Source organism: Antechinus flavipes, chromosome 3, assembly GCF_016432865.1.
Source record: "Antechinus flavipes isolate AdamAnt ecotype Samford, QLD, Australia chromosome 3, AdamAnt_v2, whole genome shotgun sequence".
Lineage (NCBI taxonomy): Eukaryota > Metazoa > Chordata > Mammalia > Dasyuromorphia > Dasyuridae > Antechinus > Antechinus flavipes.
The window spans coordinates 612,777,961-612,803,251 of NC_067400.1; the positions used below are offsets into that span (position 1 = coordinate 612,777,961).

Consider the following 25,291-nt stretch of genomic DNA (forward strand, 5'->3'; position numbering starts at 1 on the left):
TACTGGGCTGAAGCTGCGAACCCCTGGGAAGCAAGGGGGAACCTTCATGGTCCAAGCTTATTCCCTCAATTCCTTTCTCAGGGCACGACAGCCGACGTCTCCAGGATTAGTCGGAGAACCCCTGGCGCTCCGGGGCCCTGCTCCTCTCGGCTGCCCCGTGGGGCGTGCCCACCCAGAGCCTGCCCAAGGGGTCCACGGCACACACAGGGTCAGAGACCTTTGACTGACAGAATCGGGGCCTCTGAGCGAGGAAGGACCTTCAGGACAGAGAAGAGCCAGCCAGAAAAGGGGCAACTGAGGCCGAGAAGAGAAGGAACTCGACCCCAGTCATTGATGCGAATGGCTGAGCTGGGACCAGACCTCCTATCTCCTGGGGAGCCCCCGATAATCTCCTCTCCTTCCCCTGCGCCCCAAAATGAGAAACCTGCGGACAAGGTGGCTCCAGGACGGACTTTATTGTCAGGCTGAGCGTGGCCCAGGGGAGGGGCAGGGGGCCCCCAGGCCAGGGAGGCAAGGACAGGTGGTCAGGGCTGCTTGGATCGGGGCCAGAGGCGGCTGGTGAGAGAACTAAAGAAAAGGCTCTGTTTGGTGCTCTTGGCCAGGTCAGCCATGCGCTGCTGCTCCTCCTGGGGCGGGGAGAACAGGGTGAGGCCCCCAGACTCTAGACAACCCCTGAAGACCCAGGTTCCGCCCCCCCAGTCCTCCCGGCTTCCCCCCTCCAGACCTGCTCCAACCGAGACTGCCGCTGCTTGAAGGCCTCCAGCGGGTCGTCCTCCAGGGCATAGTTTTCTAGGACCGTCCGGACGTCCTCCACCCCATTCAGGGCGATGGCTGAGGGGAGGGGGAGGGCGAGGTCAGGCCCCCAGGCCAACACCCTCAATCTGCAGACGAGGGAACTGAGGCAACGCGGGATTCAAACCCGGACTGCCCCCCCCTCCTTCCACTAAACCCCGCTGCCTCCAGGGGGATCAAAGGCCTGTGTCTGGGCTCAGGGTAAGAGCTGATGGAGAAAGCCACAGGGCAGGGGAGAAGCGGGAGAAGGGGGAAAAGGGGCAGGGGAAGAAGAGGCAGAAGAGGCAGAAGGGGCAGGGGGCAGCTCACTCTTGAGGAAGGCAGAGAGGTCGAGCAGGGTCCGGTCGTCAGAGTTCCCGTCCCAGGGCCGCAGGGCCACGCCGTTGTTGGGCTGAAGCCGGAAAGCCTCCTTCTTACAGTCGACCACAACCACTCGGGCTGGGTCTCTGTTTAGGCAGGAGATGTCCTGGGCGGGGGCGGGAGAGCTCACTGGAGAATTCGTCACCATGCGCTCCCCCCCAAATTTCCCAACCACCTTCTGGGCACCCCCCCTCCCCCGGCAGTCCCCATCGCCTCCTCTGCCTTCCTGGGGGGCCCCAGGCCCTCCCCCCTCCCTCGGCGCGAGCGTAGCTCTCGGTGGTACCTTGATATGGTGCCCATCCATGTAGCGAGTGGCGTCCCGGAAGAGGCGGTACGAGATAAAGCCGTGGGGGTCCACACTGTCAATGAGGGGAAATGCTGTCTGGGAAGGAACACGAGGGTCAGTGTCTTGTCCTGCCCAACCCCACGGAGGACAGGGGGAGCCCTCTCCTAGCCCCAGGGGGGCCTGAGAAACCAGACTGCCCCCGCCCCCGCCTGCCGCCTCACCATGCCAGTCTCGGAGGTGAAGATCACAATCTCGTAGAGTGGAGCCAGCTGCTGAAACAGGGTCTCGATGCCCGGACGCTTCTTGAACCGCCAACCAGTGGCCAACTGCAGGGGGCAGGGGGCTTGTCAGGTGAAGCGAGACCCCCGGGGGGCTCCGCTGCCCACCCCGTCTCAGGCACTGTGGCCCCTGTCTGGCGGGCCCCTCCCAAGATCCCCCCTGGGACTTATTTCGATGGCATCAATTCTTTGGCACTAACACAGACTTAGCAGCCGGCACACAGTAGATGCCTAATAAATGCTTATCACTCAGCAGACTGACTGACTACTTCTGGTCAAAGGTCTTCAGTATCTGTTCTGGCCAGAAATTTCACCCCCACCTCCCCCTCCCTGACCCCATTTGTGATGAGCTCTTGGGACTCAGAGGCTGGCCCCCACTCACATGGGGGGCCCTCACCAAGCAGCACCCCTTTCCTGGGGGCAGCAGAAAAACCGCTACAAACTCAGATACTCCCTCTCAGGAAACCTAGAAATCCCTCCAAAGCCTGGACACTAGGGCTCCCCAAAGCTCCAAATCCCACAGAAACTCTCAGGCCCACCCACCCCAGAGAGCCCATCTGGGTCCCCCAACACACCGACCACTCGGGGTGCAGCAGGACCCCCGTCAGCTCCAGAACAAGCGTGTATGGAGGCTGGTAATATGGCTCTCGAAGAGGGTCCGGCAGGAGGCAGGGGCTAGTAGGCTCAATGATCATCTGTGGGAGGGGGAGTCACGGGAAAGTCGGGGGGGGGGGGTCATGGGAAGGTGGGGGGATCTATGAGGGGCCGGGGGGGCATCTCTGGGCTGCACGTGGGGTGGGACATGAGGGCAGGGAGTCTGGGGGCATCCCTGTCTGCGAGGCTCCTGGAAGCCTCGCGGGGGCCCGGTGGGTAGGAGGAGGGAGAGGAAGGAGCTGGGGCCGGGGAGCCTGGAAAGGAGCGGGGACCTTCCCACCTGTCGATAATCCTTAAAATACTTGTACGTCCTTCGGAGCTGCTGAACCAGCACGGGATCTGAGGGGAGAAGGGAAAGCCCTCGCCTGCCAGGCCCCAGGAAGCCCGGGACCCGGACCAGGAACCAGCCCCCCTCCCCCAGCGAGGAAAAAACATCAGCCCAAACCAAGCACCTCGCTCTCTAAGGCTTGGTGGGGGTCGCACTGTCCCCCCTCCCCCCAGCTACCCCCCTTGAGACCAGAGCACCCCGGGCTGGGCCTGGAACGTGGCGGGGGGGGGGGGGATCAGGACACGCCGACACCTGTGGGTAGAATGGGGGACACTGGACGGCTGAGGGGCTCAGGCACCTGGGCCTAGGAGGGGCTGAGTCCTCAATAGGGGAGACATTCCTCAGTCCCCAGGGGGGCTAGAGAAAAGACAGAGAAGGCATGTGGCCGGCCCCTCCCCCAAGCCCCTCTCCCTCCTCCCCCCTCGGGCTTGCCTCCACCATCTGCTCCTTCTGAGGCCCCCCAACAACAGGACAGCCAGAGGCGAGGAAGATGGGAAGGGGTCTTTGTCTACCCCCCCCAGGCCCTGCAGCTGCCCCCAACACTCAGGGGGAGGGGCTGAGCTACCAGATGGGCTGGGGGAGGGGCTTCTGGACAGTGGAAGCAAAGAAAGAAGGGGGAAGGACCAGAATCTAGAGGATTCGGCTCCCCCCCCCCCCCGCTTCCATCCCCTCCCCCACTCCTACCCCCACGGACACTCACCATTGTCAAACTCATCCGGAATCTAAGGAGAAGACACAGAGAGCGTCGGGGGAGGGGGGTCTCGGGGGAGGACCCCCAAGCACCAGGAAGGGATCGGGGGACCCGGGATACTGGCCCCTTGGGGCTCTGTCTCCCTTCCTGCCCCCCCTTCTCCTTCTGGGGGAAGGACATCAAAGGGACCGGAGGAGGAGATGGGCGGAGGGCACTTCAAAGCCAGAGGGAGGGGCGGCCGGTGTCTCCTGCTTACCTTTTTGCCGTTCTCATCCACCGAGTTGTTTCCTGGGACAAACAGGAGGGAGGGTCAAGGGATGCCTGTGGCCCCCGCCCCGGGGCCCCTCCTCCCCCTCCCCCCACCGGGGGCCCCGGGCCCGCTGCTCACCGAAGACATAAATGATGCTGACGGTGCCCCCGGCCCCAAGGAGCCCGGCCACCCAGATGGCCAGCCTCTTGGCGTAGCTGGGGCCCTGCTTCTGCTGCTGCTGCTTCCGGTGGGTGGGCAACGGTAAGTCTTGGATATGGCTCTGGAGGAGAAACAGAGTGGGGGAGCCTGGCGCGGGGGCGCAAAGGGACCAGCGAGCACTTAGTAGGTGCCCCCTGGGTGCCAGGCAGAGCAAGCCTGCGGGAGGCAGTGGGCAAAGAGCCGGGGCGAGGGAGGGCAGGGAAGCCCCTCGGCCCAGCGGCCCTGCTGATCAGCCCAAGGAGGGGTGGGCAGTGAAGGGACGGAGCGGGCCGGGCCCGAGGGACCAGGAAGAGCCGGCTCGGAGGCCGGTGACAGAGCTCCGGTCCCTGACCCCAAGTCCAGCTGGACACCCGGTCCCTGAGACCCCAGGGGGAGTAATCCCAGCCGCTAATCCAGGAAGCGAACCCCGAAGGGACCTTTGCCCCTTTGCCGGTGCCAGGCCCATACATGCCAAGGAGGTCACTGATAACTGGGAAGGGCCGGGGGTCACCCTGTGTAAAAGCAAAGAACTGGAAACAAACCCAGCGGGAGGACGTGCCCCTCCCAGCCCCAGCGGAGCCAGGGGGTCTCACGTGACCTGGCGCAGGACGTGCCCCCCACAGCCACCCCGTAAGTAACAGAATGGTCCCGAACCAGGAAGCCAGCCTGGCAGCAGAGAGCCCGCCGGGCGCCCAGGGCCAAAGGCCTGCATGGTGCCCGTTACAACAAAGGCAGGAATCAGCATTTATTAGGTGCCTGCTGTGTGCTGAGCACTGCCCTGAGCGGTTTAATAGCTTAATTCCCTAGGAAGGGAGGGCTGTAGTTACCCACTTTTTACAGATGAGGCAACTGAGGCCTCTCTGGGTCTCTGCAGGAGGGAACGGGAGGGCTAAGGGGATGCACATGGCCGCCGGGCTAACCCGGGCCCCCCGAGGGCTCAGCCCCCCTCTGGCCTTGAGGTGGACACTTCACAGACCGGCCCAACCCCTTCCCAACAATCTACGGTCCCAGGAACTGGGCGCTCCCCCCCCCCAATTCTGGGCTCGGCCTTTGCCCAGCCTCAGTATCCCTGCTGCCCCACCCCCCACCAAAGAGGCCTTCTGGGCGTTTTCTCTACACATGCTGTTACGGGCCTGAACTCTGACCTGGAAACAGAGAGTTCTCCCAAGGGGACGAGTCGGTGGGAGCCACAGAGACAACAGCCATCTGACTTAGCGGGTCAGGGCCTGCCCAGGAGGCACCAAGGGGAGTGAGGAGACAGGGGCCGACTCCAGTTCGGCCCTGATTTAATCCCACAACAAGTAATGGCTTCCCAGCCATAGAATGATCGGCTTATGCTCAGTGTGGAGCATCCAAGCCAGAAGCCTCAGCCAGGACCGAGGCGGGGAGACTCAGGGGGCAGAGAAGGAGGCGGGAGCTCGGAACCAAGGAGAGAGAGAGCTACGGCCGGAAAGAGACAATAAAGGGTTTGGGCTTTAACCCCCGGCTGCGCTTGTGGTGATCACTGAACTGGAACAGAGACCCCAGGAAACCCCAACAGAGAGAATGCTACAGTGGGTCACACCCACGGGCACAGATACAGGCTTATGGGGCCTGGGGGGCCCAGGGGGCCCGGGGGGCCCAGGGGGCCGAGGCCCTGAAAGGTTTGGGAAAATAGATGGGATACTGGGGGAGGGGGAGCTGGGGGTCAGGACACCAGGAACACTGGGGGAGGGGGAGCTGGGGGTCAGGACACCAGGAACACTGGGGGAGGGGGACGCTGGGGGTCAGGACACCAGGAACATTGGGGGAGGGGGACGCTGGGGATCAGGACACCAGGAACACTGGGGGAGGGGGAGCTGGGGGTCAGGACACCAGGAACACTGGGGGAGGGGGAGCTGGGGGTCAGGACACCAGGAACACTGGGGGAGGGGGAGCTGGGGGTCAGGACACCAGGAACATTGGGGGAGGGGGAGCTGGGGGTCAGGACACCAGGAACATTGGGGGAGGGGGACGCTGGGGATCAGGACACCAGGAACACTGGGGGAGGGGGAGCTGGGGGTCAGGACATCAGGAACACTGGGGGAGGGGGAGCTGGGGGTCAGGACACCAGGAACATTGGGGGAGGGGGACGCTGGGGATCAGGACACCAGGGACATTGGGGGAGGGGGACGCTGGGGATCAGGACACCAGGAACATTGGGGGAGGGGGACGCTGGGGATCAGGACACCAGGGGTGCTAGAGGAGGGGAACTGGGGGTCATGGGGGAGGGGAAGCCGGGGGTCAGAACACCAAGGACATTGGAGGAGGGGAAGCTGGGGTAAAGATACCAACGACATTGGGGGAGGGGGACGCTGGGGGTCAGGACACCAGGAAGGCTTAGAGGAGGGAACCTGGGAGACATGGGGGAGGGAAAGCTGGGGGTCAGGACACCAGGAAGGCTTAGAGGAGGGAACCTGGGAGACATGGGGAAGGGGAAGCTGGGGGTCAGGACACCAGCAACGCTGGGGGAGGGGGACACTGGGAGCTAGGACACCAGGGACATTGGGGGAGGGGAAGCTGGGGATCAAGACACCAAGAACGCTGGGGAAGGGGGACACGGGGGAACAGGACACCAGGGACATTGGGGGGTCAGGACAGCAGGGGATCCTGGCAATAGGCACCTAGGGGCGGGGCCAGCAACTAGGTCTTAGGTTCCACGTGGGAGCCAGCCACGAGTTGGCGTGGGAGCGGGCGGATTGGGCTTAGAACCTGGCCAACCTAGAACCCAACCTGGGCTCGCGCCGCACCTCTTCCTCCCTCCTCGCGCCCCCCTGCCCGCTTCCCGCGCGCACGCGCAGTGCTCACCTGTCCTGGGCCGCGCGGCGCGGTCACCATCCGCGCGCACAAGGACCGGGGCAAGGGCACGAGACCGAGCTGGGGCCGCAGCCGCAACCGCAGCCGCAGCCAGTGCCCGCTCAGCAGGCGTGAGGGCAGCGCCACCGCCGCCACCGAGGCCGCCATCTTGCTCGGACGCTACCGCCGCCGCCTCCAAGCCCCGCCCGGTTCGACCCTCTCTCACGGGGACCAACCAATGAGCTCACGGAGCGGGCCCGCACTTTGACCAATGAAGAAACACAATTCCTCTTCTCCCCGCCCCTTCAAGAGCAGCCAATGGGCTTTGAGAAGGGCCGCGGCTTCCACCAATGAGAGGCCTTCGTCTTCTACATTTCTCCCCCTTCCCCCAATTCGGACCTCTCTTCTCCCTCCCCTAAACCACCTGCGTGCTAGTAGTATGAAGTTGGTCGCGACGGGACCCAGAGAGGTTCAAAAGAGCTTCGGGCGGGCGAAGCGAGCGAGTTCACGTGTTTGCGGGGCGCCGGAGCACGGATAAGGGCTCTTCCCACGCCTGGGCTGCGGGGGCCGGGCCTCCACCGCGAGGCGTTGATGAATGGCCTTGTGAGGGGGCGCGAAGCCAAAGGGAGGCGACTTAGCGAGCGTCCCGGGGCAGGCGGGGTGGGCACCGAGGGCGGCGTTGGGAGCTGGGGATAGGAAGGGCCTTGAGCCCTGGGGGAGTTCGGACCGGACGCTGAAGGCCTCGGAGCCCCCGAGTTGAGAAAGAGGCAGATGAGACTCCCAGATGAAGTCCTCAGGCGGGAGAAGAGGGCGCAGGCCCGCTCTGGGGCTGCCCCTTGAGCAGAAGGCTGATTTGGGGGAGGAGCCACTTACAGGGTCAAAGATATCAAGGGAGATCCACAGTCAAGGCCAGGAGGGCGCCCTTGGGCCAATGATCTGGACCACTAAGAGGTCCTCGTGGAGGCCCGTTTGTCCACAAGAGGCAGGAGAGGGACCACATGGAGGAGGGATGGGGCAGAGATCCTGGGGAGGGGGCTCCCAATCTTCTGGTCTTCTCCCCCCACCCCTCCTTGACCTTCCCCAGATCCTTAACCCCCCCCCACCCCCCATCCTTCCAGACTCATGAGGACAGTAGTGATCAAACCATCTTTTATTCAGAGCACAGACGGGGCCAGCTGGGTGGGGGCTGCCTGGGAGGCTCCAGGCCCTGCCTTGGGCAGTGGGAGGCGGGCAGAGACTCTCCAAAAAGGGACAAACAAAAATAGGGCGGGCTAGGTCTCCCAGGGTGGCTGGTTGGGGGGCGTCTGGCTCCCCTAGGCTTCCAGGAGCTTCCCCAGGAAGCGCAGATTGAGGATCTTGAGCTGCTCGTCCAGGTCCATGCGCACAATCCCGTCCTCCCCATCAATGCTCAGCAGGTCGCCGGTGGCTTCCCGGTCCTCCCCCAAGATCACCTTCACCTGCAGAAAAGCACAAGGAGCTAGACCCACTTGGGCCTGGGGTGCATGGGAAGGAGCTGCTTTCTGGGGAAAGGAGGTAAAGGACTCCCCTTTGCCCTCACCTTGTTGCTCTTGGTAGGAGTGATGGGCTCCAGATGTTCACTAGAGATGCTGACCACCTTCTCACTGTCTTTCAAATATACGGAGCACATGCCACCCTGGAGGGAAACAGCATCCGACAATCAGTCCTCGGCCAGGCTAACTCCAGGCTCACTGCAGGCCCGAGGCCCAGAAGCCCACTCCCACCGCCCAACCCCCCCCCCCCCCTTCAGCTACTCCCCAGAAATAGGCGCCCTCTTGAGCAGCCCCAGGGGCAAGCCGCCTCAGGCCCCTCCTTACCGTGACGCTGCGGATGACGCCCGTCTGTCCCACCACCTGGCTGTCCAAGTAGGTGTCTCGGACCTTCACTTGGATGTCTGTGGTCACCCAGTCACTGGAGTTCTGCTCAATACCAGAGCCTGGTGTGTGAGGGTTGTATCCACCAGGGGATGGAGCCCCAGGGGTCATTGGACTGTAGCCCACTGGACTAGGGCTAGGACTAGCCTAGAGGCAGAAAGGAAAGGAGGATGCTCCAGTTAGTTCAGCTATGGTCTATCATTTGATTCAATAAACGCTCATGAAGCACCTACTGTGCACCAAGTCCCTCAGGGATCTCAGCCCACTTCCACTCCAGCTCTTGTTCAGCACCTGGTATGCCATGGGCGAGGGTGTGGGGTGGTAGCTGGCCGGTGAGTGTGTGTTCTGGTAGCCAGCAGGACTCGGTGCCACCTGATGGTAACTCTGGGGGCTGGGCTGGTAGGAGCCTTGTGGTGAGGGGGCTGCATAGGGTGAGAACTGGTCCGTGTTGTACCTGGGGAGAGGCGGAAAGGAAGCCCCAGCTCAGTCAGTGGCCCAGGGAGGAGGGGGCGGGCAGCGGCCAGCATGGGACCACATCCCGTTGTCTCCCCTCCTGGGTTTTCAGCTGGGTTGTTAAACATTTGCGTAGCTCTGAGGGTGTCCTGCCAACAGTAAAGGCAAAAAAGCCTTTGGCTTTTTTTTTTTGGACAAGGGCCAAGGAGGGGGAGGCCCCAAGATAAAGAACCTGAAGGTCGGGGAGATCTGGGGAAAGCAGGAAAGTGGGCAGGTGGTCCTGATCACTTACATGGCGGGGGTTCCAGGAGTCTGGGGGTTATACTGCGCATTGACCTGTGGGGATGAGGGGTCTGGATAGCCTGGTGTCTGTGGGTTGGGGGTCCCACCATAGGCCTGGGGGGATGGCGTGGGCTCATCATCAAAGGCATACTCATACTCCTCCTCTGCCCTGCATGGGGAGAAAAGAAAAGGACGATTAGTAAGGGGAAGCATTCTTGCCCTCTCACACATCCCCACAGCAGCTCTGGAGCCCCCTGCCTGGGACCAGGTCTTACCTGGATGGCGTGTTGGGGTTGTTGGGGTCCCAAGCACCGCTCTGAGCTGGCGTGCGGCTGCCATCGTGAAGGGGCGTCTGCGAACCATAATGCGGAGTGCGGCTGCCTGCATGGGGGGCAGAGAGTCCTTCAGATCCATCCCAGCCCCCTGTGCTCGTGTCAGCCTCAAGGGCAGGTGACCGTGCTGACACGTCTACCCCCTTCTTTTCCCGGCCCCCTGACAGCCCCAGGATGAGGGGACTCACCATCATGCAGAGGGGTCTGTGAACTGTACATGGGGGTCCGGGAGCCTTGGACATACATGGGTGTCTGAGAGCCATACATCGGGGTCCGTCCGTAGGCGGAAGTCATGCCCCCTGGACGCCTGGAGCCACTGTGGGCAAACACGAAGGTGGTGTGAGAAGAGGAGATGGACAGTCGATGGACAAAGGGGTCAGGACCCCAGACAGGGAGCACAAAGGACTCCTCCCAGGCCCAGACCATCCCCTCCTACTGACACAGTGGTGAGCCGCTGGCGATCCACAGAGATGGTTTGGCAGGTCGAGTGAAGCTCTACTCGGGCTGTAGACTCCGTGGCGTCCTTCACCACCCCGATGTAGCCTGGGCAAGGAAGGAGCAGGAGGGATTGGGGGCCATTCGTGCTCTGCATCTTCAAGAGCCGTCCAGGATTCCCCCGCCTCCCAATTCCCAGAGTCTTACCTTTATAAGGCCCCTGAGAGATGCGCACAGTCTGTCCTATCAGGTCGTTATCTCTCCGGCCGCGGCCCCGGCTCATCCCCCCACCGCCGGCGCTACCAAATCCTCCCCGCTGACCTAGGAGAGGGGAGGACCAGAGATCCGTCTGTCTTCAGCCCACGCTGCTCCACTGCTTCCACCCATCCTGGCCCCCCACCCCGCTCACCTCCAGCACTAGGGTGCATGGGACTGCTGATCCGAGGGCTCATCGGTGCAAAGCCCCCCACGGTGAAGTTGGTGACGTCTCGAGGCTAGGAGAGAAAGAGAGGGGGCAAGAGATGGGCTGCCTTTCCCTGTCCTCCTCCCCCACTTTCAAAATCTCCATGGCATGGGGGCCTCCCTTATTACTCCTCCAAGATGGTCTCCAGCCCCCCTACCTTGGAGCCCCCTGCCAACACCAAGTGGCGGGTCTTGCAGACAAACATGCCGCCGTTTTCCACCAGCTTCTTGCAGTGGAGAAATGCAAATCCTCGGAACAGATGCCTGATCTCTCCCTCTCTGCCCTGAGAAGACAGCCAGAGTCAATGTGGGCCTGGGCCGCCCCCGCTTCCCTCAGGCGCCCGGCCCCGTCCTTACCGAATGAGGGCCATCGATGACCTTCACGATGTCTTTGACATGGATGTTGTTCTGCTCTGAGTCCAAGGCCACGGCGAAGCGGTTGTCCTTCTTGCGAGTCACTGCCTGGTGCCGCACCGTCACCACCTTCCCGTACATGTTTAGGACCTAGAGGGGCCAGAGGGCAGGGTGAGTGCCCAGAGAACGGCGGGGCTCCCCCCTCGGCCTCCCCTCACCTACCTGGAAGGTCTCCCGCTCCAGCCGAACGATGACTCCCACCGTCTGGGGATCCAGCTGCACCAGCTCGCCCCACTCATGCTGGCCCCCGACATCCACGCCCGAGGCCGTCTCGGAACAGAGCTGCAGGTCCCTGGGAAGCACTTTCAGCTATGAGGAGAGATGAGGGAGGATGAGGGCAATGAAGAAGTCTCCCCTGGCCAGACCCTCCTGCCCCCATGCCGTGCGCCGCCCCTACCTCATGCATGGTGAGGTCGGAGAAGAGGATCACAAAGTTCTCCTCAACACGCACAATGAGGCCTGTGTCGCCCTCGAATCGCCCAGCAATCACTTTCACGTGGTCTCCCATCTTGAAGTATTTCCGCAACTCCTGGGCTGGAAACTCGAGCATGTCCTGGGAGAGTTGGCCAAAGGCTCGTGAGGGCCGCTGCTCCCTGTCCTGGGAGCCCCCCCTCCCCGGCCCAGCAGCCCACCTTCAGGTCCTCGTGCTTGGGCATGATGGTGATCTTGTTACCGTCCACACTCAGGATCTTGCCCTGGAGGTTGATCAGCTCGCCTTCGCACACCTCCACGTTGTCCCCGGGCTGGAAGTTGTGCTCCCGTTCCTTCCCTAGAGCGGAGAGGGAGGGGTGTGAGGGCGGCAGAGGCGGGCGGGGGTCTCCTGCAGCCCGGGGGCAAGGTTCCTACCTGTGCTCTCAGTCACCACCTCCAGATCAATTCCCTCTGGCTGGTCCTCAAACTTTTCCAACTCTGACAGTGTGGGCTTCACACCCTCTGTGATCTAAGGAGAGGAGAGGGACAGAGGCGCAGGTCAAGGAGGGCCCGCAGCTGCCGAGTGCATCCTCGCCCTGGGGAGCCACAGGAAGAGGGGCGCAGAGCGCACAAGGACGCGACCTCTCCTGTGTCCTCCAGGAAGGAGGCCGGGCCTTCAGAGTCCTTCCCTGCCTTGGGCGATGGGATGGGGGTGGGATTGTACAAATGCTCATGGGCCCAGGCTCCACAAGCCAGGCCGCAGAAGCAGCCTGGAAGTGTCCTGGGCCCCAGGAGCCTGAGAGGAAGGACGCCACAAGGGCGGCCTGGCAGCCCCCCAGCAGACACTCACCACTGCCGACATCGCGAAGCTTTTGAACAAGAAGCCTTTTCGGCTGTAGCGGTTCCCCTCAAAGATCAGAAAATCTCCATCAGAAGCCACGTCTCCTCCCAGGGAACTAGAACGGGAAGACCACAAGGTGACAGAAAATGAGAGGAAACCCCCAAGAGTTCCTCAGGGGAACACAGCAGCCCTCACCAAGGTGCTCCTCCAAGACCATGGCGGCCTGAGGGAAGCTTCTTGGGGATTCGGCCTGAGCCTCATCTCTGCTCTCCTCGGGGACCCACACGGTCCGGCCTGACCACGTCAGGAAGTATTCCCTAAAATGGGCTGCCCCTTCCCTGGCATGGGCCTCCTCCCAGCAGGCGCAGGACGACTTGTTCCAGAGGAAGAGTTGTCCTCCTGCTTTAGTCTAAGGTGACCCCAAGGGGGCCGGACTGGCCCAGGACTCCGGGACACACAAAGAGCCAGAAGAAGTTCTCAGGCCGGCGCGGGGCGCAGCAGTTAGAATCCTGACGGCCACCCCTAAAACACCTTCCGCTCTTTACAAAAGCCAAGGGGAGGGAAGAAGTTGCTGAACTGACCTATGGGGGGGGGGGGGCGCGCTGCAAAGCTGGCAGGAGGGGGCAGAAACAGGAGGTCAAGGGGTAGCCCACAATCAATTCCCAGAGGATGAATTTTACCGTATTTTTTCAGCATCAAACAATCGCTGTGGGGGTCTCTTGAACTTCTTCCTCTTGGCAAACCAGTCTTTCTGTGAGGACATAGGAAGAGGGAAAGGACACTGAGCACCAATTCTCAGTGCAGGGGAGCCCCAGGATTGAATCCCCCCCAGGCCCGCCTCAGCTTCCCTACCAGACTCATTCGAGCTTTGATGCGGTCATAGTCAATGCGAGGAATCATCTTGAGGGAGATGGTATTCTGGCTGGGCTCTACGTAATCCACCTGGAAGGAGGGGAGGCACGTCAAGGAGGCACCCAGGGCTGCCTCCAAGCTGCCCGGGACCCGGTGGAGTCTGGATTTCTGGCATCCAACACGTGAAGACTACATGATTCTGGGCAAGTCACTTCAGGGAGCCCCTAATCTGTACAATGGGCTCATTATTCCTACATTTTCCCCCACCACAAGTTTGCTACAAGACCCAAAGGAGAGATGGAAAGATAATTCATTTATCCAAGTCCAGGGAAACCGCCTCATGGCAGAACTTGGGTCAGACTACGGTCACTTTCTGTGAACTTTCCAGTCTGCCCTTCCCCCCATGCACCAGTAGCATGCAGGGTCACCACCTTGAAGGCCCAACCCCTGGCACAGGCTGAGTCTTCTGACCTCACCAGCTTAGGGGGCACTCCCAGAGAGGCCCTCCCCACCCTTGGTACCTGGGCAATGTCGTCTTTGTAGATGCCCCTCTTGAGGCGGACCCAGGACTTGGGCTTGAGGTTGGTGACCTCCTTGACCACCTTGAGCACATCCGTCATTTCTTTGATGGGCACCATCTGCTGGTTCCAGTAGCCCAGGCGCAGGTTGCCCACCCCCTCGATGGCCTGCTTCACGTGGGTCTGCTTGTAGGCCTCCACGTAGATATAACCCTTGACATGTTCTGGAGCCACCACTGACTTGATCTGCAACGGCTGCGAGAGGAAATGCCTCCTGTGAGGCGGCAGCCCAGAAGGGGGCTGTCCCTGCCTGCCTGGGCCAGGGGACCCTCCAAAGACTGACCCCTCATCCCCAATCCAGAAGTTTACTCAAGGCCCCCTTCAGCTCTGAGAGTCACCAAATCAACAGCTAATCATCAGCCTTGGAAGCCTGGGCACAGGGTGGGCACTCAGGAGACACGACTGCCCTCTGGAAAGGATACAATCCTCTGAAAAGCCAGATCTGCATAAGCTCCTTGGACAGCCCATGGGAGGAAAGCAAAGCAGCCAGTCCCGTTGGTCAGATAGGGGAAGAGTGAGTTCTCCCAGGCTGCACCCAGGAGGGCACTGTGTGCCAGAGCTCCTGAAGGCCTCCCCCAGCGTGGCAGCAGACGGGCCTCCCTCACCAAAGCCTAACTGTTCACTATTACCCCAAACCTGGGGGAGAATCACAGGAGACCTTCCGAGAGCAGAAACTTCTTTTGAGGAAGGGGAATCTCACTCTCTGTACCCTGATCCAGATTCCCCATCTTGGGGTACCATAGAGAGAGATGGAGGGAGCAGGCTCATCCTCCATTACTGACCATCCCCTACCAGGAATATCTCTCCCCCGCCACCTCACCCCCGGCCCTTCCCAGCAACCATCACTTACTGTGTCTGTGAACTGGTAGGCAATGAACTTTCTCATGAGGGCGATTGCCGTGGCTCGTTCCTCCCCAATCTAGGAAAGAATCCAGGGTAAGACAAGGTCGAGAAATAAATGGACCTCTCCCGGCCCCCCATGGCTCAGTCCCATTCTCCAGGCCAGGAGACTCACCTTACATTTCACAGTCCACAAATTAGGGTCCCTAAGGAAAGAGAAAGGGTATTCCTGAGGTCCTGCCCCCCACAGGAGGGCTCCCTCCATCACCTCCCCACCTGGGAAGTTCTCCTCCTCCTTTCCCCCATGGGCCCAGCCTCAAAGCCGCCCCTCTTTCCTGACTCTCTCACAACCAGCTCACTCCCGCCCACGACCCAAGTCCGCATCCCAGAGATCACTGCCCCCATGCCCTCAGCCCGGCCCAACAGGAGCCTTCCAGCTGGCTTGTCTCTCAGGGCCATCGGTCCCCAGCGTGGTCCCTGAGATCCCCGCCCCCATGCCTTTCTTCCAACCCCACGTACTTGACCCCAGGCAGCAGCTGCTGTTGAGTGATGTCATCTGAGAGTTCATCCGACCCTCCATACACACTGTGAGGAGAGAGAAGAGGTCAAACTCAAGAGTCCCCAAGTCGGGCCCCCTGGCATCCCACCTCCCCGGCCCCCGGCCTTGCCCCACTTACGTTTCTCCCACAGATGATTTAGCATATTTCTTCATGTAATACTCGCCCAGTTCCTCCTCTCGCTGGTCCCTGTGATGGGAAAGCAAATGTTACCCACGAAGTCGCAGGACTGAGGCTAGACTAGAAACCGTCAGCAGCTGCGTTTTACAGAAAAGACCTGCCACAGTCTCCCAGGGCGGCAGAGCTGAGACCGGACTCCAAAAGCTAAAGCCCTGCTCCGTGCCCCCCAGTTACCTCCAGAGATTCTGGAGGCGCCGGGCCCCAGAGCGGTCCTCGTCCAGAACGACATTGTCAATGTTGGATGCTGCAAGGAAGACCAAGAGCCAGTGGGACAGAAGCTCGACGCGCTGGCGCAGCAGCGAGTGAACGAGACAGGGGACGGGAGAACAGGATGACCTGCATCCCTGGCAAATGACCGCTGAGCTCGGCTGGGGAAGGAGCTGGCCAAAGCACAGCGGCTCCAAATTGGGGAAGGGGGTGAGAAAAGCTGGATGGTCATTAAGGCTAAGAAGTGCCTTGAGCCTGGCCAGCCCTGACCTGTCCAGCCCATGGGTGCCTAAAGCAGACACTCACGGGCTAGCTAGCTGGACCGTGGTTGTCACTGATGCACACCCTCAATAAACACATACGAACATCCCAGAGTCCTAAACTGCAGACTTTTCCCTGGCACTGATGAGCCCCAGACCAGGGTCCTCCTCCCTCCCCTGCCATCAGGAGGCTACGCTGTAGAGGGGACAGCAGGAGGAAGGGGAAGGGTTGGGGGGTGAAACACCCCAGACTCTTACCTTCAATCTCTTCTACTCGGAGGAGGTGGAGGTGGTGGTGGAGGTGGTGGTGGTGGTGGTGGTGAAGGGCGTGAGCAGACACAATATGAGCCAAATTATATCAGCAAAATCAACCAAGGTGGGGTGGGATCAGGCCAGGGAAGGGACCGGGAATAATGAGTAAAGGAACATAGGAAGGACAAAATCAAAATTGAAGGCGAGGCACAGGGAAAGCCGAAATGTATGAATCGCACAGCACGAGAAAACAAGGGGAGGGGCTGGGGGGCAGCTTGGGGTGGGCCAGAGGGCACAGGAAGAGAAGAGAAACCCAGAGTGGGAGGATCCACCCCCAATCCCCAAATGATACACCTCTCTAGGAGGAAAGGGTCCCAGTACTCCCAAAGTCCCCCAATATACCCACTCCTAAGCCCCACTCCCCCATTCATGTGCCTAAAAGAAACAGGTATAAGAGCTGTCTCTCACGTAGCAACAGAAAGAAGCAGAGTGGTAGAGGAGGGGGATGCAGGTCAAAGGGAGAGAGGCTCTGGATCATCTCCCCCGAAGGGCCCTGTCTTAGACTCTCAGATGCTTCCCGTTCCCCCTCTACCCTTTTCCTTCCCCTTCTTCCTCTGCCCTGTCTAGGGAAGTAGAGACCAGCTCATGATCCCCACCCCACCTACCAGACCCTGCCCAGCTGAGCCCCAATCTGGGGGCCTCCCCAAACCCCCCCAGCCCAAGACACAGGAGGCTGGCCTCTCTTTGCCACTTACCCTTCTCTAGAATGTCCTCCGCTCCATCTTCCCACTGGTCTTCATCTTCATACTCATCATCCACATCTGAAAAGGTTCCAGAAGGAAGGGGACTGAGATTGGGGTGCTTTATATCCCACCCCCCCGAAAGCCCAGCCCACTGAGAGCTAGGGAAAAAAGAGGCTGAAGGGCTTCTCCTGAGCTTGGGCCCTGAGAGCACAAGGGTCCTGCCATGGACCCCTCGGGCAGTCTGGGAAAACCTACTATTTGCTACTTGTGTAAAATTTGGAAAACCACCAATTCTATGGAAATATGGAAGTCGTCAAATGTTTTTAAAAACACGTGCACATTTTTGATTTCCTTCACAGGCTAATTGTTCACTATTTCAAAGTCCGATTCTTTTTGTTTTGGACACGTATACTAATATTATATAAATTAAATACACATTTTAACATGTTTAACTTTAACACATTTAACATGTATTGGTCAACCTGGCATCTGGGGGAGAGAGTGGAGGGAAAGAGGGGAAAAATTGGAACAAAAGGTTTGGCAATTGTCAATGCTGTAAAATTACCCATGCATATAACTTGTAAATAAAAAGCTACAATAAAAATAAATAAATAAAATAAAAGTAAAAATAAAAACATGTTGCTAAGACATCAACCTTAGCAAAAAGGGCAAAGAAACAAGCCAGAGTGATCCGGGTTCTGGACAGTGTCCACGGAACTCATCTCCCCAAATTTTCCAGGCACGTGGGAGGAACCCAAAGCGAGCGCAGAGCTCAGGCCTGCTCACCAGCTTCATCCAGGATGAAACCCCCATGTCTTGGCTTTTTAGGGGGACGGTCATCATCTTCTTCCTCCTCCTCTTCATCATACTCCTCCTCTTCCTCCTCTTCCTCCTCCTCCTCAGGCTCCTCCTCCTTTTCACTGCCCGCCACACTCCGTCGCTCCTCCTCTACCTGCTAGAAGGATGGAGGTGATGATTAGGGAGACAGAAGAAAAGCATTATCCAGACCGCCCTCCTCCCCCTCCCCCCCCACCCCCTGCCCAGGACAACAGCGGCCAAGGTACATAGAACCCTGGAGCTGGGAGGGTCTTCAGAGGGCCTGGGGTCTCAATGTGAGGGAGGCCGGAGCTGGCCCTTGAGACAAAGCCCCCCTCCCCCCACCCCATTTTTGTTTTAATTTAATTTTTTTCCCTGAGGTAATTGGGGTTAAGTGAGTTGCCCAGAGTCACACAGACAGGAAGTATTAAGTATCTGAGACCACATTTGAACTCAGGTCCTCCTGACTTCAGGGGCTGGTGCTCTATCCACTGCGCCACCTAGCTGCTCCCAAAGGCCCCTCTCTAGATGAGCCCCGCCCTCACTATGAGGGACCCCCTTCCTCTACCACTCATAGGCCCAGGCCTGGGTCAAGGGGCTGCAGGTGCAGGAGGGGCTCCTTCCCAGGATGCTCTGAGGAAGCTTCAGGAAGCCAGCAGAAACTTCGGGAAGCCAGCAGAGGGGGCCAGTGAGCAGCTCCAAAGGTGGGGTCCACCACCTCCCCAATCCTCACCTCCACCTCCTCTGCCTCCTCGCTGCTCCGCTCACTGTCCTCCTCCTCCTCCTCTGAGAAGTTGCTGTCATCACTGTCAGACATCTTCTGGGTCTTTAGGTCAGACTGGGAGGGGGAAGGTCTGAGTCAGGGCCAAGGGCTCCCCAGGACCTCATCCCCCCAGGGGGCCCTCAGCCGATCCTCATGCCCCTTCTGTGTCCCATTACCCACAAATCCCCATTTTCTGCCTCCAAACACACAAAGTTACCATTGAGGACCGCCCTGCCCCCCCATATACAACCAGGCCCAAGGCGCCCCCCTCCCCATGTACGAAGAATAGCAGCCAGACACAATAGGAGCAAAAATAAACACAAAGTAACCCCAAGTTATGGGGGAGGGGATGTTGACAACTGGGCCAATCAGCAAAGGCTGTCCAGAAGGGGGAGGGGAACCTTTTGGGGAGCAGAGGCCAGAAGGAGGCCCCAAACTAAGGTTGATTGGTCAAGGCGAAAAGGACCGGGGACCCTACGATGGGGGGGGAGAGAGAGGAGGTCAGGTCAAGGGTCTTGGGGGATGGCCAGGTGCATCATCTCCAAGAGGGGGAAGGGGGCCCTGCACCCCCACCCCCCCATTTGCCCCTTCTTCCCCTTTCCATCATCTTAGGGACTCTCCTGGACCCACACCCTGCCTTGTAAGCTCCCCCCATGCACACACACATCAGGACAACAGGCTGTGACCCCATCCCTCTTGCACACTTCCCTGCACACCCTTACCTGTAAATTGCCCCTTTACACACTTGCTCTTACTATGAGCTTACTCTGGAGCACTCCCCATCTCATCCTAACAGGCTCCCCCAACACACTCGTCCTTGGGGAATCCCTAATAAGCTTCTCCTTACACTCCCCTGACACACTTGTCCCCACACACCCATCCCTCTCAGGCCCCCCGACACACTTATATTTACACTAATCCTGACACACTCGCCTTTGCACAATCACAACACACTTATCTTTACACACCCCCTCGCAGGAATCCCTAATACGCTTCTCCTTACACTCCCCTGACACACTTGTCCCCACACACCCATCCCTCTCAGGTCCCCCTGACACACTTATCTTTACACACACCCTCGCGGGAATCCCTAATACACTTCTCCTTACACTCCCCTGACACACTTGCCTTTACACATCCAATGCTCTCAGGCTCCCCTGACACTTATGTTTACACTAACCCTGACACACTCATCCTTGCACAATCGCTCCCGCGAGGTCTCCCTGACACACTTATTTTTACACTCCCCCGACCCCCGCGCCCTCCCCCGACCCACTCATCTTCGCACGATCGCCCCCGCGAGGTCCCCCTGACACACTTATTTTTACACTTCGCCGAACACACTCATCCTCAGCCCCTCGCCCTCACGGGGTCGCCCTGACACACTCGCCCTTACACACGCACACGCACAGCTCCGCCCGGCCCCTCCAGCCACGGGCCTTACCCCCGGGCGGGTCAGCGTCGCTCACTCCCGGGTTGCGCGGCTTCGGCTCTGGCTCCGGCGGACGCGACGTCAGACGAAGCGGCGGCGACGGCGACGGCGGCGGCGGTGACTGGGGCGGCTTATCTCTCGAGAATTCGCGAGAACCGGAACCGCGACCGCCACCTTGGGAAAGGCAGAAAACAAGCCCGACTTCCGGCCGAAGGGCGCCATCTTAGGAGAGGCATAGGAGACAGGATGTGACGCATTGAAAGGAGGCGGGGAAAGACGGCGGGGTGGGAGAAGTTGGAGCCGAGGAGGAAAAGACTTCTGAACGTGCTGGGGAGCGCACGTGGGCTCTGGAGCGAGGGGGGGAGGGGTGCCCGTGACGTCACAGAAGGGCCAAACCCCCCCCCCGGGGGGGAGGGGGCCGAGGGGCCCGAAGTGCAACTTCGCGTGCGGCGTCCCAGATGGCGGAGCCCTCCTTTTGTGCATCGCCGCTTGCTGAGAAGCTGTTTGCCTTTCCTTTCTCAAAAAACGCTCATGCCCCTCGTACAACTAGTCCTAACTTCGGGCCAAGGAAAATGACATCATTATTTCATCTTCCATTTTACAAAAAAGGAAACTGAGGCCGAGAGTGTGACCGGCCAATAAGCAGCCCGTGGCTTTGGGGGTGCTTTTTTGGGTTATGTTTTCCATTTTTTTCTAGCAAGCATTTTTTTTTTCCTCCCCTTGCATTGGGAAAAAAAAAAATTGGAACAAACTTTCCTACTCAAGCAAAACAAAGTGCTGCAATGTCGTGTCAAAAATGTATATCTTTTAAAAATAGTATTTTGCTTTTTCCAAGGACATATAAAAATAGCCTTCAACATTGCATTTTTGTAAGGTTTTGAGTTCCAAAGATTTTTCTCTCCCCCTCCCCCCCAGCACACAATCTGGTATATGTTATGCATGCATAATTATTTTGAACATATTGCCATATTAGTCACGTAGTGGAAAAAAAAATCAGAACAAAGGGGTGTGTCTAGCTGACAGCTAGATGGTGCAGTGTTTGATAAAGCACTGAAGTCCCCAGGCCGAGAGATCAAATCTACCCGCAGACGCTTAACATAGATCCTGGGCAAGTCCCGGAAGCTAGAGGGCCTAAAAGAAAAACAAAAAAATTACGTCTCGGTATTGTAAGTCCTGAATGTCCTGTCACGAGGTTGGTCGGACCATCAGAGATTTGGTCTCTACGATGCTGTTATCATGATGTAAATTAATATTTCCATTTAATTCTGCATCAGCTTGTACAATCCTTTCTCAGAAACTCTGTCTTGTCATTTCCTATGGCTCACATTGATAGGCTTGTAGGGGTTCTTCTCTTCCTTTGACTTCTTTGGGAGCATCCTGGGTGTGTATGTATGTATCCAGATGGCCTGAGCTCACAGCTCTACCAAGAGTGCATCAAGTGTCCATCTTTTCCTGAAGCTCCTTCAGTATTTGTCACCTTTGCCAATCTGATGAGGATGTGGGTTGGCACTGCAAAGTTAAATTTCTTAATTATTAATTTGGAGCATTTATTTTTCCAAAACATTTTCTTTTTAATAACCTGGATTTTTTTTTCCCATTGAAAATTGAGTTTCACATCCTTTGGCCACTTATCTATGGGAGAAAAGCTCTTGTTCTTATCGATTTAAATGAATTCCTGTATATCTTAGAAATATCAAATACATTTTATGCAAAGATTTTCCCCCAATTAACTTTCCCTTCTAACTTTAACTATATTGATTTTGTTTGTGCAAAAGTTATTTCATTTTACGTAATCAAAATTTCCCTTTTTATCTTATTTTGTTTCATCTCTTTATCTTCATTTAAATTTTTTTTCTATTCACATTTGATCATAAACTCTTTCCCCAGATCTGAAAGCAAATTTTTTCGTTGCTCCCCCAATTTGTTTATAATGTGACATTTTCTATTTTAACACATGAATCTATTTAGTGTTTGTTTACCTTGATACATGATGGGACGTATGGGTCTAACTAAGCCTGGTTTCTGCCAAACTTCCAGTTTTGCCAGTATCTTTTCCCAAACTGTAAGTCTATCATTATTACACCAATGTTGCTCGGTGGTATCCAACTCTTCATGACCCCGTTTGGGAATTTTCTTGGCAAGGACACTAGCATGGTTTGCCATTTCTTTTTCCTGCTCATTTTACAGATGAGAAAACTGAGGCAAACAAGGTGAAGTGAGTTGCCCAGCATGATACAGCTAATCAGTATCTGAAGCTGGGTTTGAACTGAGGAAGATGAAATTACCTGATTCGGGGCTCAAATTTCTAATACAATATCAAGTAAGAGTGTTGATAATAGACTTTATCTCTGATTTTACTAGAAAAGCCTCAAGTTTATTTTCATCACCTATAATATGAACTCTTGGGGACAGCAAAATGCTATTTACCATATTAAAGAATCCATTTTTCCTATATTTTTTAGTATTTTTAACAGAAATGGGTGTTGTATTTTGTCAAAAGCTCTTTCTGCATCTATTGCTATAATAATATTTGTTTTTTCTTGTTCTTCATATGGTCTATTAAAATTTCCTACTATTGAACAAATACTGTACTTACAGTAGACACACAGCTCGGTCAGAATGTCTATCCTTTTTACTATGACATTGAAGCCTCTGTCAATGTTTTCTTCCCAATTTTGCATCTATATTCATTAGGAAGTTGCCTATAATTAGCTTTCTGTTTTGACTCTCTTTGGTTTAGGCATCAAGATCATACAGACTTACATAGTAGAAGAGATTTCTTTAGTATCTCATATTTTCCCATACTATTAATATTATAAATATATTTTGAAATTTCTGACTCAATCAGTAAACATTTATTAAGCAACTTTTATTCTCAGGTACCCGTCAGTCCTTGCCTTCGGGGAGCTTATCTAATGGAGAAGAGAATATGTAAAGAAATATATGCAATTTTTGTTTTTCTTTCCGAGTTGTTTTTACCTTCTGAATCCAATTCTCCCTGTGCAACAAGAGAACTGCTCGGTTCTGCACACATATATTGTATCTAGGATATACCGCAACATATCTAACATATATAGGACTGCTTGCCATCTAGGGGAGGGGGTGGAGGGAGGGAGGGGAAAAATCGGAACAGAAGCGAGTGCAAGGGATAATGTTGTAAAAAAATTACCCTGGCGTGGATTCTGTCAATATAAAGTTATTATAAAATAAAATAAAATATTAAATAAAAAAAGAAATATATGCAAAATAAGATATATACAGGATAAATAGGAAATAAAAATTAACTGAGGGAAACTGGAACTTAGGAGATGTTAGGGAAGGCTTTCTTTATTATTATTATTAATGCTTTTTATTTACAAAACATATGCATGGGTAATTTTTTTCAACATTGACTTTGCAAAACCTTTTATTCCAAATTTTCCCCTCCTCCTCCCCCACCCCCTCCCCTAGTCAGCAGGCAGTCCCATACATGTTAAATATGTTAAAGTATATGTTAAATCCAATATATGTATACATAGCTGTATAAATTGCTGCACAAGAAAAATCAAATCAAAAAGGAAAAAAATGAGAAAGAAAATAAAATGTAAGCAAACAACAACAACAGAGAGAGTGAGACTGCTATGTTGTGTTCCACAGTTCCCACAGTCCTCTCTCTGGGTGTAAATGGCTCTCTTCAACACAAGATCACTGGAACAGGTTTGAATCATCTCATAGTTGAAGAGAGGCACGTCCATTAGAATTGTTATTGTTATATAGAATGATCTCCTGGTTCTGCTCGCTTCACTCAGCATCAGTTCCTGTAAGTCTCTCCAGGCCTCTCTGAAATCGTCCTGGTGGTCACTTCTTAAGGGAAGGCTTTCTACAGAAGATGGGATTTTAGTTGGGACTTTAAGGAAACCAGGGAGGTCAGCAGGCAGGTAGATCACCTGGTATTCCAGACCTGGATTGGAGTTGGGGGTCAGGGTACATAGCTAGAAAGAATGCCTAGAGCCTGCAAATGAAGTGTCTTGTTTTGTTGTTTTTCCCCTTGAGTGTCACTGGATTGAGACCCAATGAGGGGGTGGAGGGAGAGTAAAGTATAAGAAATCTGCCAAGGTAGAAAGGGGCCAGATTATGAGGCTTTAAGGCCAAATAAAGATTTTGTGTTTGATCCTAGAAGCAATAGGGAGCCCCAGGGGTTTATTGAGTGAGGGTGATGGCTCCACCAGGCCCTCGCTTTAGGAAGATCACTGGTGGCTGAATGGGGAATAGATTGGAGTGGGGAGAGACCTGAGGCAGACCTCCCACCCCCACCCCCCACCCTCAGTAGCAATGGCAATAATCCAGGCAGTGTCAGAAGAGAAATTGACAGGCCACAACTTCGATGAGGGGAGAGGGGAATGAGGTCTGTTCAATTTGTTTTTCTAAGATTATTTACATTATTTATATTCTCTACTTATTTTGTTGGTCTGGGCACTTTATATTTTTGTAATTATCCATATCATTTCAATTGTCAGTTTTCTTGGCATATATTTGGGCAAAATACTTCCAAATAATTCCCTTTATTTTTTCTGAGTATTCTCCTTTATCATTTTAGTTACTGGTAATTTGGTTTTCCTATTTAAAAATTTCAATGAGTTTTTATTCCGGTAACTTTAACTTTCAATGCTGATATTAGTAATTAAACGGGGTTTTGCTTTCAATTCTATTAATCTCTTTGATTTCCGGAATTTTGGTTTTGGAGCTAAATTAGGCTCATTAAATTCGGTGGTTTTCTAAGGTTTGTTTTACTTGCATGCCCATTTATTCGACTGTCCTCCCTTTTGTTGATCTGTGTTTAGAAAGATATATTTTTCCCACAGGGCCGTTTTATCTGTATCCTAGCAACTTTGATATATTGTCCCAGAGTGGTAATGAAATGATAAGTCATTTCCATGATTTACTCTGACTCATAAATTCTTTGGTTCCCAATTGATCCCACTTGCCCTATAATTTACTGAAGAAAATTTGTCATTCAATGGTCAATAAAGATTGTGTTCCATATTTCAGCATTGGCGTATTAACTTTGCACCAGACCATGAGTCAAAGTACCATCCTCATCCTGCACAGAGCCATAAATAAATGGATCATTGATAATTGAGTCACTTTGTCAAAGCCCTACCCAGAAGCTCTAATCCTACTTGGGGAAATGAAGGGATGAAAGGGGAAGAAACAATGAGGAAGTCTGGCCTCCCTTGAGTGATGGTGATGTGAAACTTCCTAGCTCATTCTCAGATCAGTTCTCCCAGCCCTGTCTGAGGGTATAGAATGATGAGAAAGAGGTGGAAACCCTTAATCAGGTCATTCAGCCTCCATTATCTCAGTGACACGAGGCAGAAATTCTCGATCATATGCTCTCAGAGGCTGTGGTGCAGGGTATGAGCAGTTAGGTCTTCACAGATATTGTCAAAACAGGATGGAGGGTGAAATATCTGGTTAAGAGATCTCTAACCAATCACCCAGTGAGCTGTGAACTGGCTAAGCAACCGATGCTGACAAAGGGGCCCGGGCCTACACAGGCTAGGGTGAGTACAGGGCCACCAAGGGGACTGCAGGTCCGGCAGTGCCACTTTGTAATCCGGGCCTTGAAGGGGGGCTGGCCGGCTCCCACATTCAGAGT

The 25,291-nt window shown here is 55.8% G+C and overlaps 2 protein-coding genes across 5 annotated transcripts; both read right to left on the reverse strand.

The window, feature by feature from the left end:
* Positions 1–440: 440 nt before the first annotated feature.
* On the reverse strand, positions 441–6,838 carry TIMM50 (translocase of inner mitochondrial membrane 50). The gene is made up of 11 exons (XM_051989012.1): positions 6,664–6,838; positions 3,778–3,919; positions 3,646–3,677; positions 3,399–3,420; positions 2,651–2,709; positions 2,292–2,411; positions 1,660–1,764; positions 1,436–1,534; positions 1,102–1,258; positions 725–831; positions 441–626 (listed from the first exon to the last, which is right to left on the reverse strand). Exons 1-11 carry the CDS (start codon positions 6,817–6,819, stop codon positions 525–527), a joined length of 1,101 nt encoding a protein of 366 aa, XP_051844972.1. The 5' UTR covers positions 6,820–6,838; the 3' UTR covers positions 441–524.
* Positions 6,839–7,786: 948 nt separating this feature from the next.
* Positions 7,787–19,777, reverse strand: SUPT5H (SPT5 homolog, DSIF elongation factor subunit). Of its 4 annotated transcripts, none has more exons than XM_051989015.1 (30): positions 19,666–19,777; positions 18,192–18,296; positions 17,429–17,594; positions 16,655–16,720; positions 15,906–15,917; positions 15,355–15,424; positions 15,121–15,189; positions 14,963–15,028; positions 14,619–14,649; positions 14,454–14,522; positions 13,547–13,798; positions 13,026–13,115; positions 12,854–12,924; positions 12,183–12,288; positions 11,768–11,861; positions 11,554–11,690; positions 11,319–11,474; positions 11,084–11,230; positions 10,865–11,011; positions 10,666–10,791; positions 10,455–10,539; positions 10,253–10,366; positions 10,051–10,153; positions 9,799–9,926; positions 9,554–9,659; positions 9,289–9,447; positions 8,835–8,997; positions 8,487–8,690; positions 8,210–8,305; positions 7,787–8,108 (listed from the first exon to the last, which is right to left on the reverse strand). In XM_051989015.1, exons 2-30 carry the CDS (start codon positions 18,273–18,275, stop codon positions 7,965–7,967), a joined length of 3,261 nt encoding a protein of 1,086 aa, XP_051844975.1. In that variant the 5' UTR covers positions 18,276–18,296; positions 19,666–19,777; the 3' UTR covers positions 7,787–7,964. The 4 variants fall into 4 exon arrangements, with proteins under 4 accessions (XP_051844975.1, XP_051844974.1, XP_051844977.1 ...); XM_051989014.1 differs by having other exon boundaries at positions 17,429–17,597; XM_051989017.1 differs by lacking the exon at positions 15,906–15,917.
* Between the last annotated feature and the right edge of the window lie 5,514 nt (positions 19,778–25,291).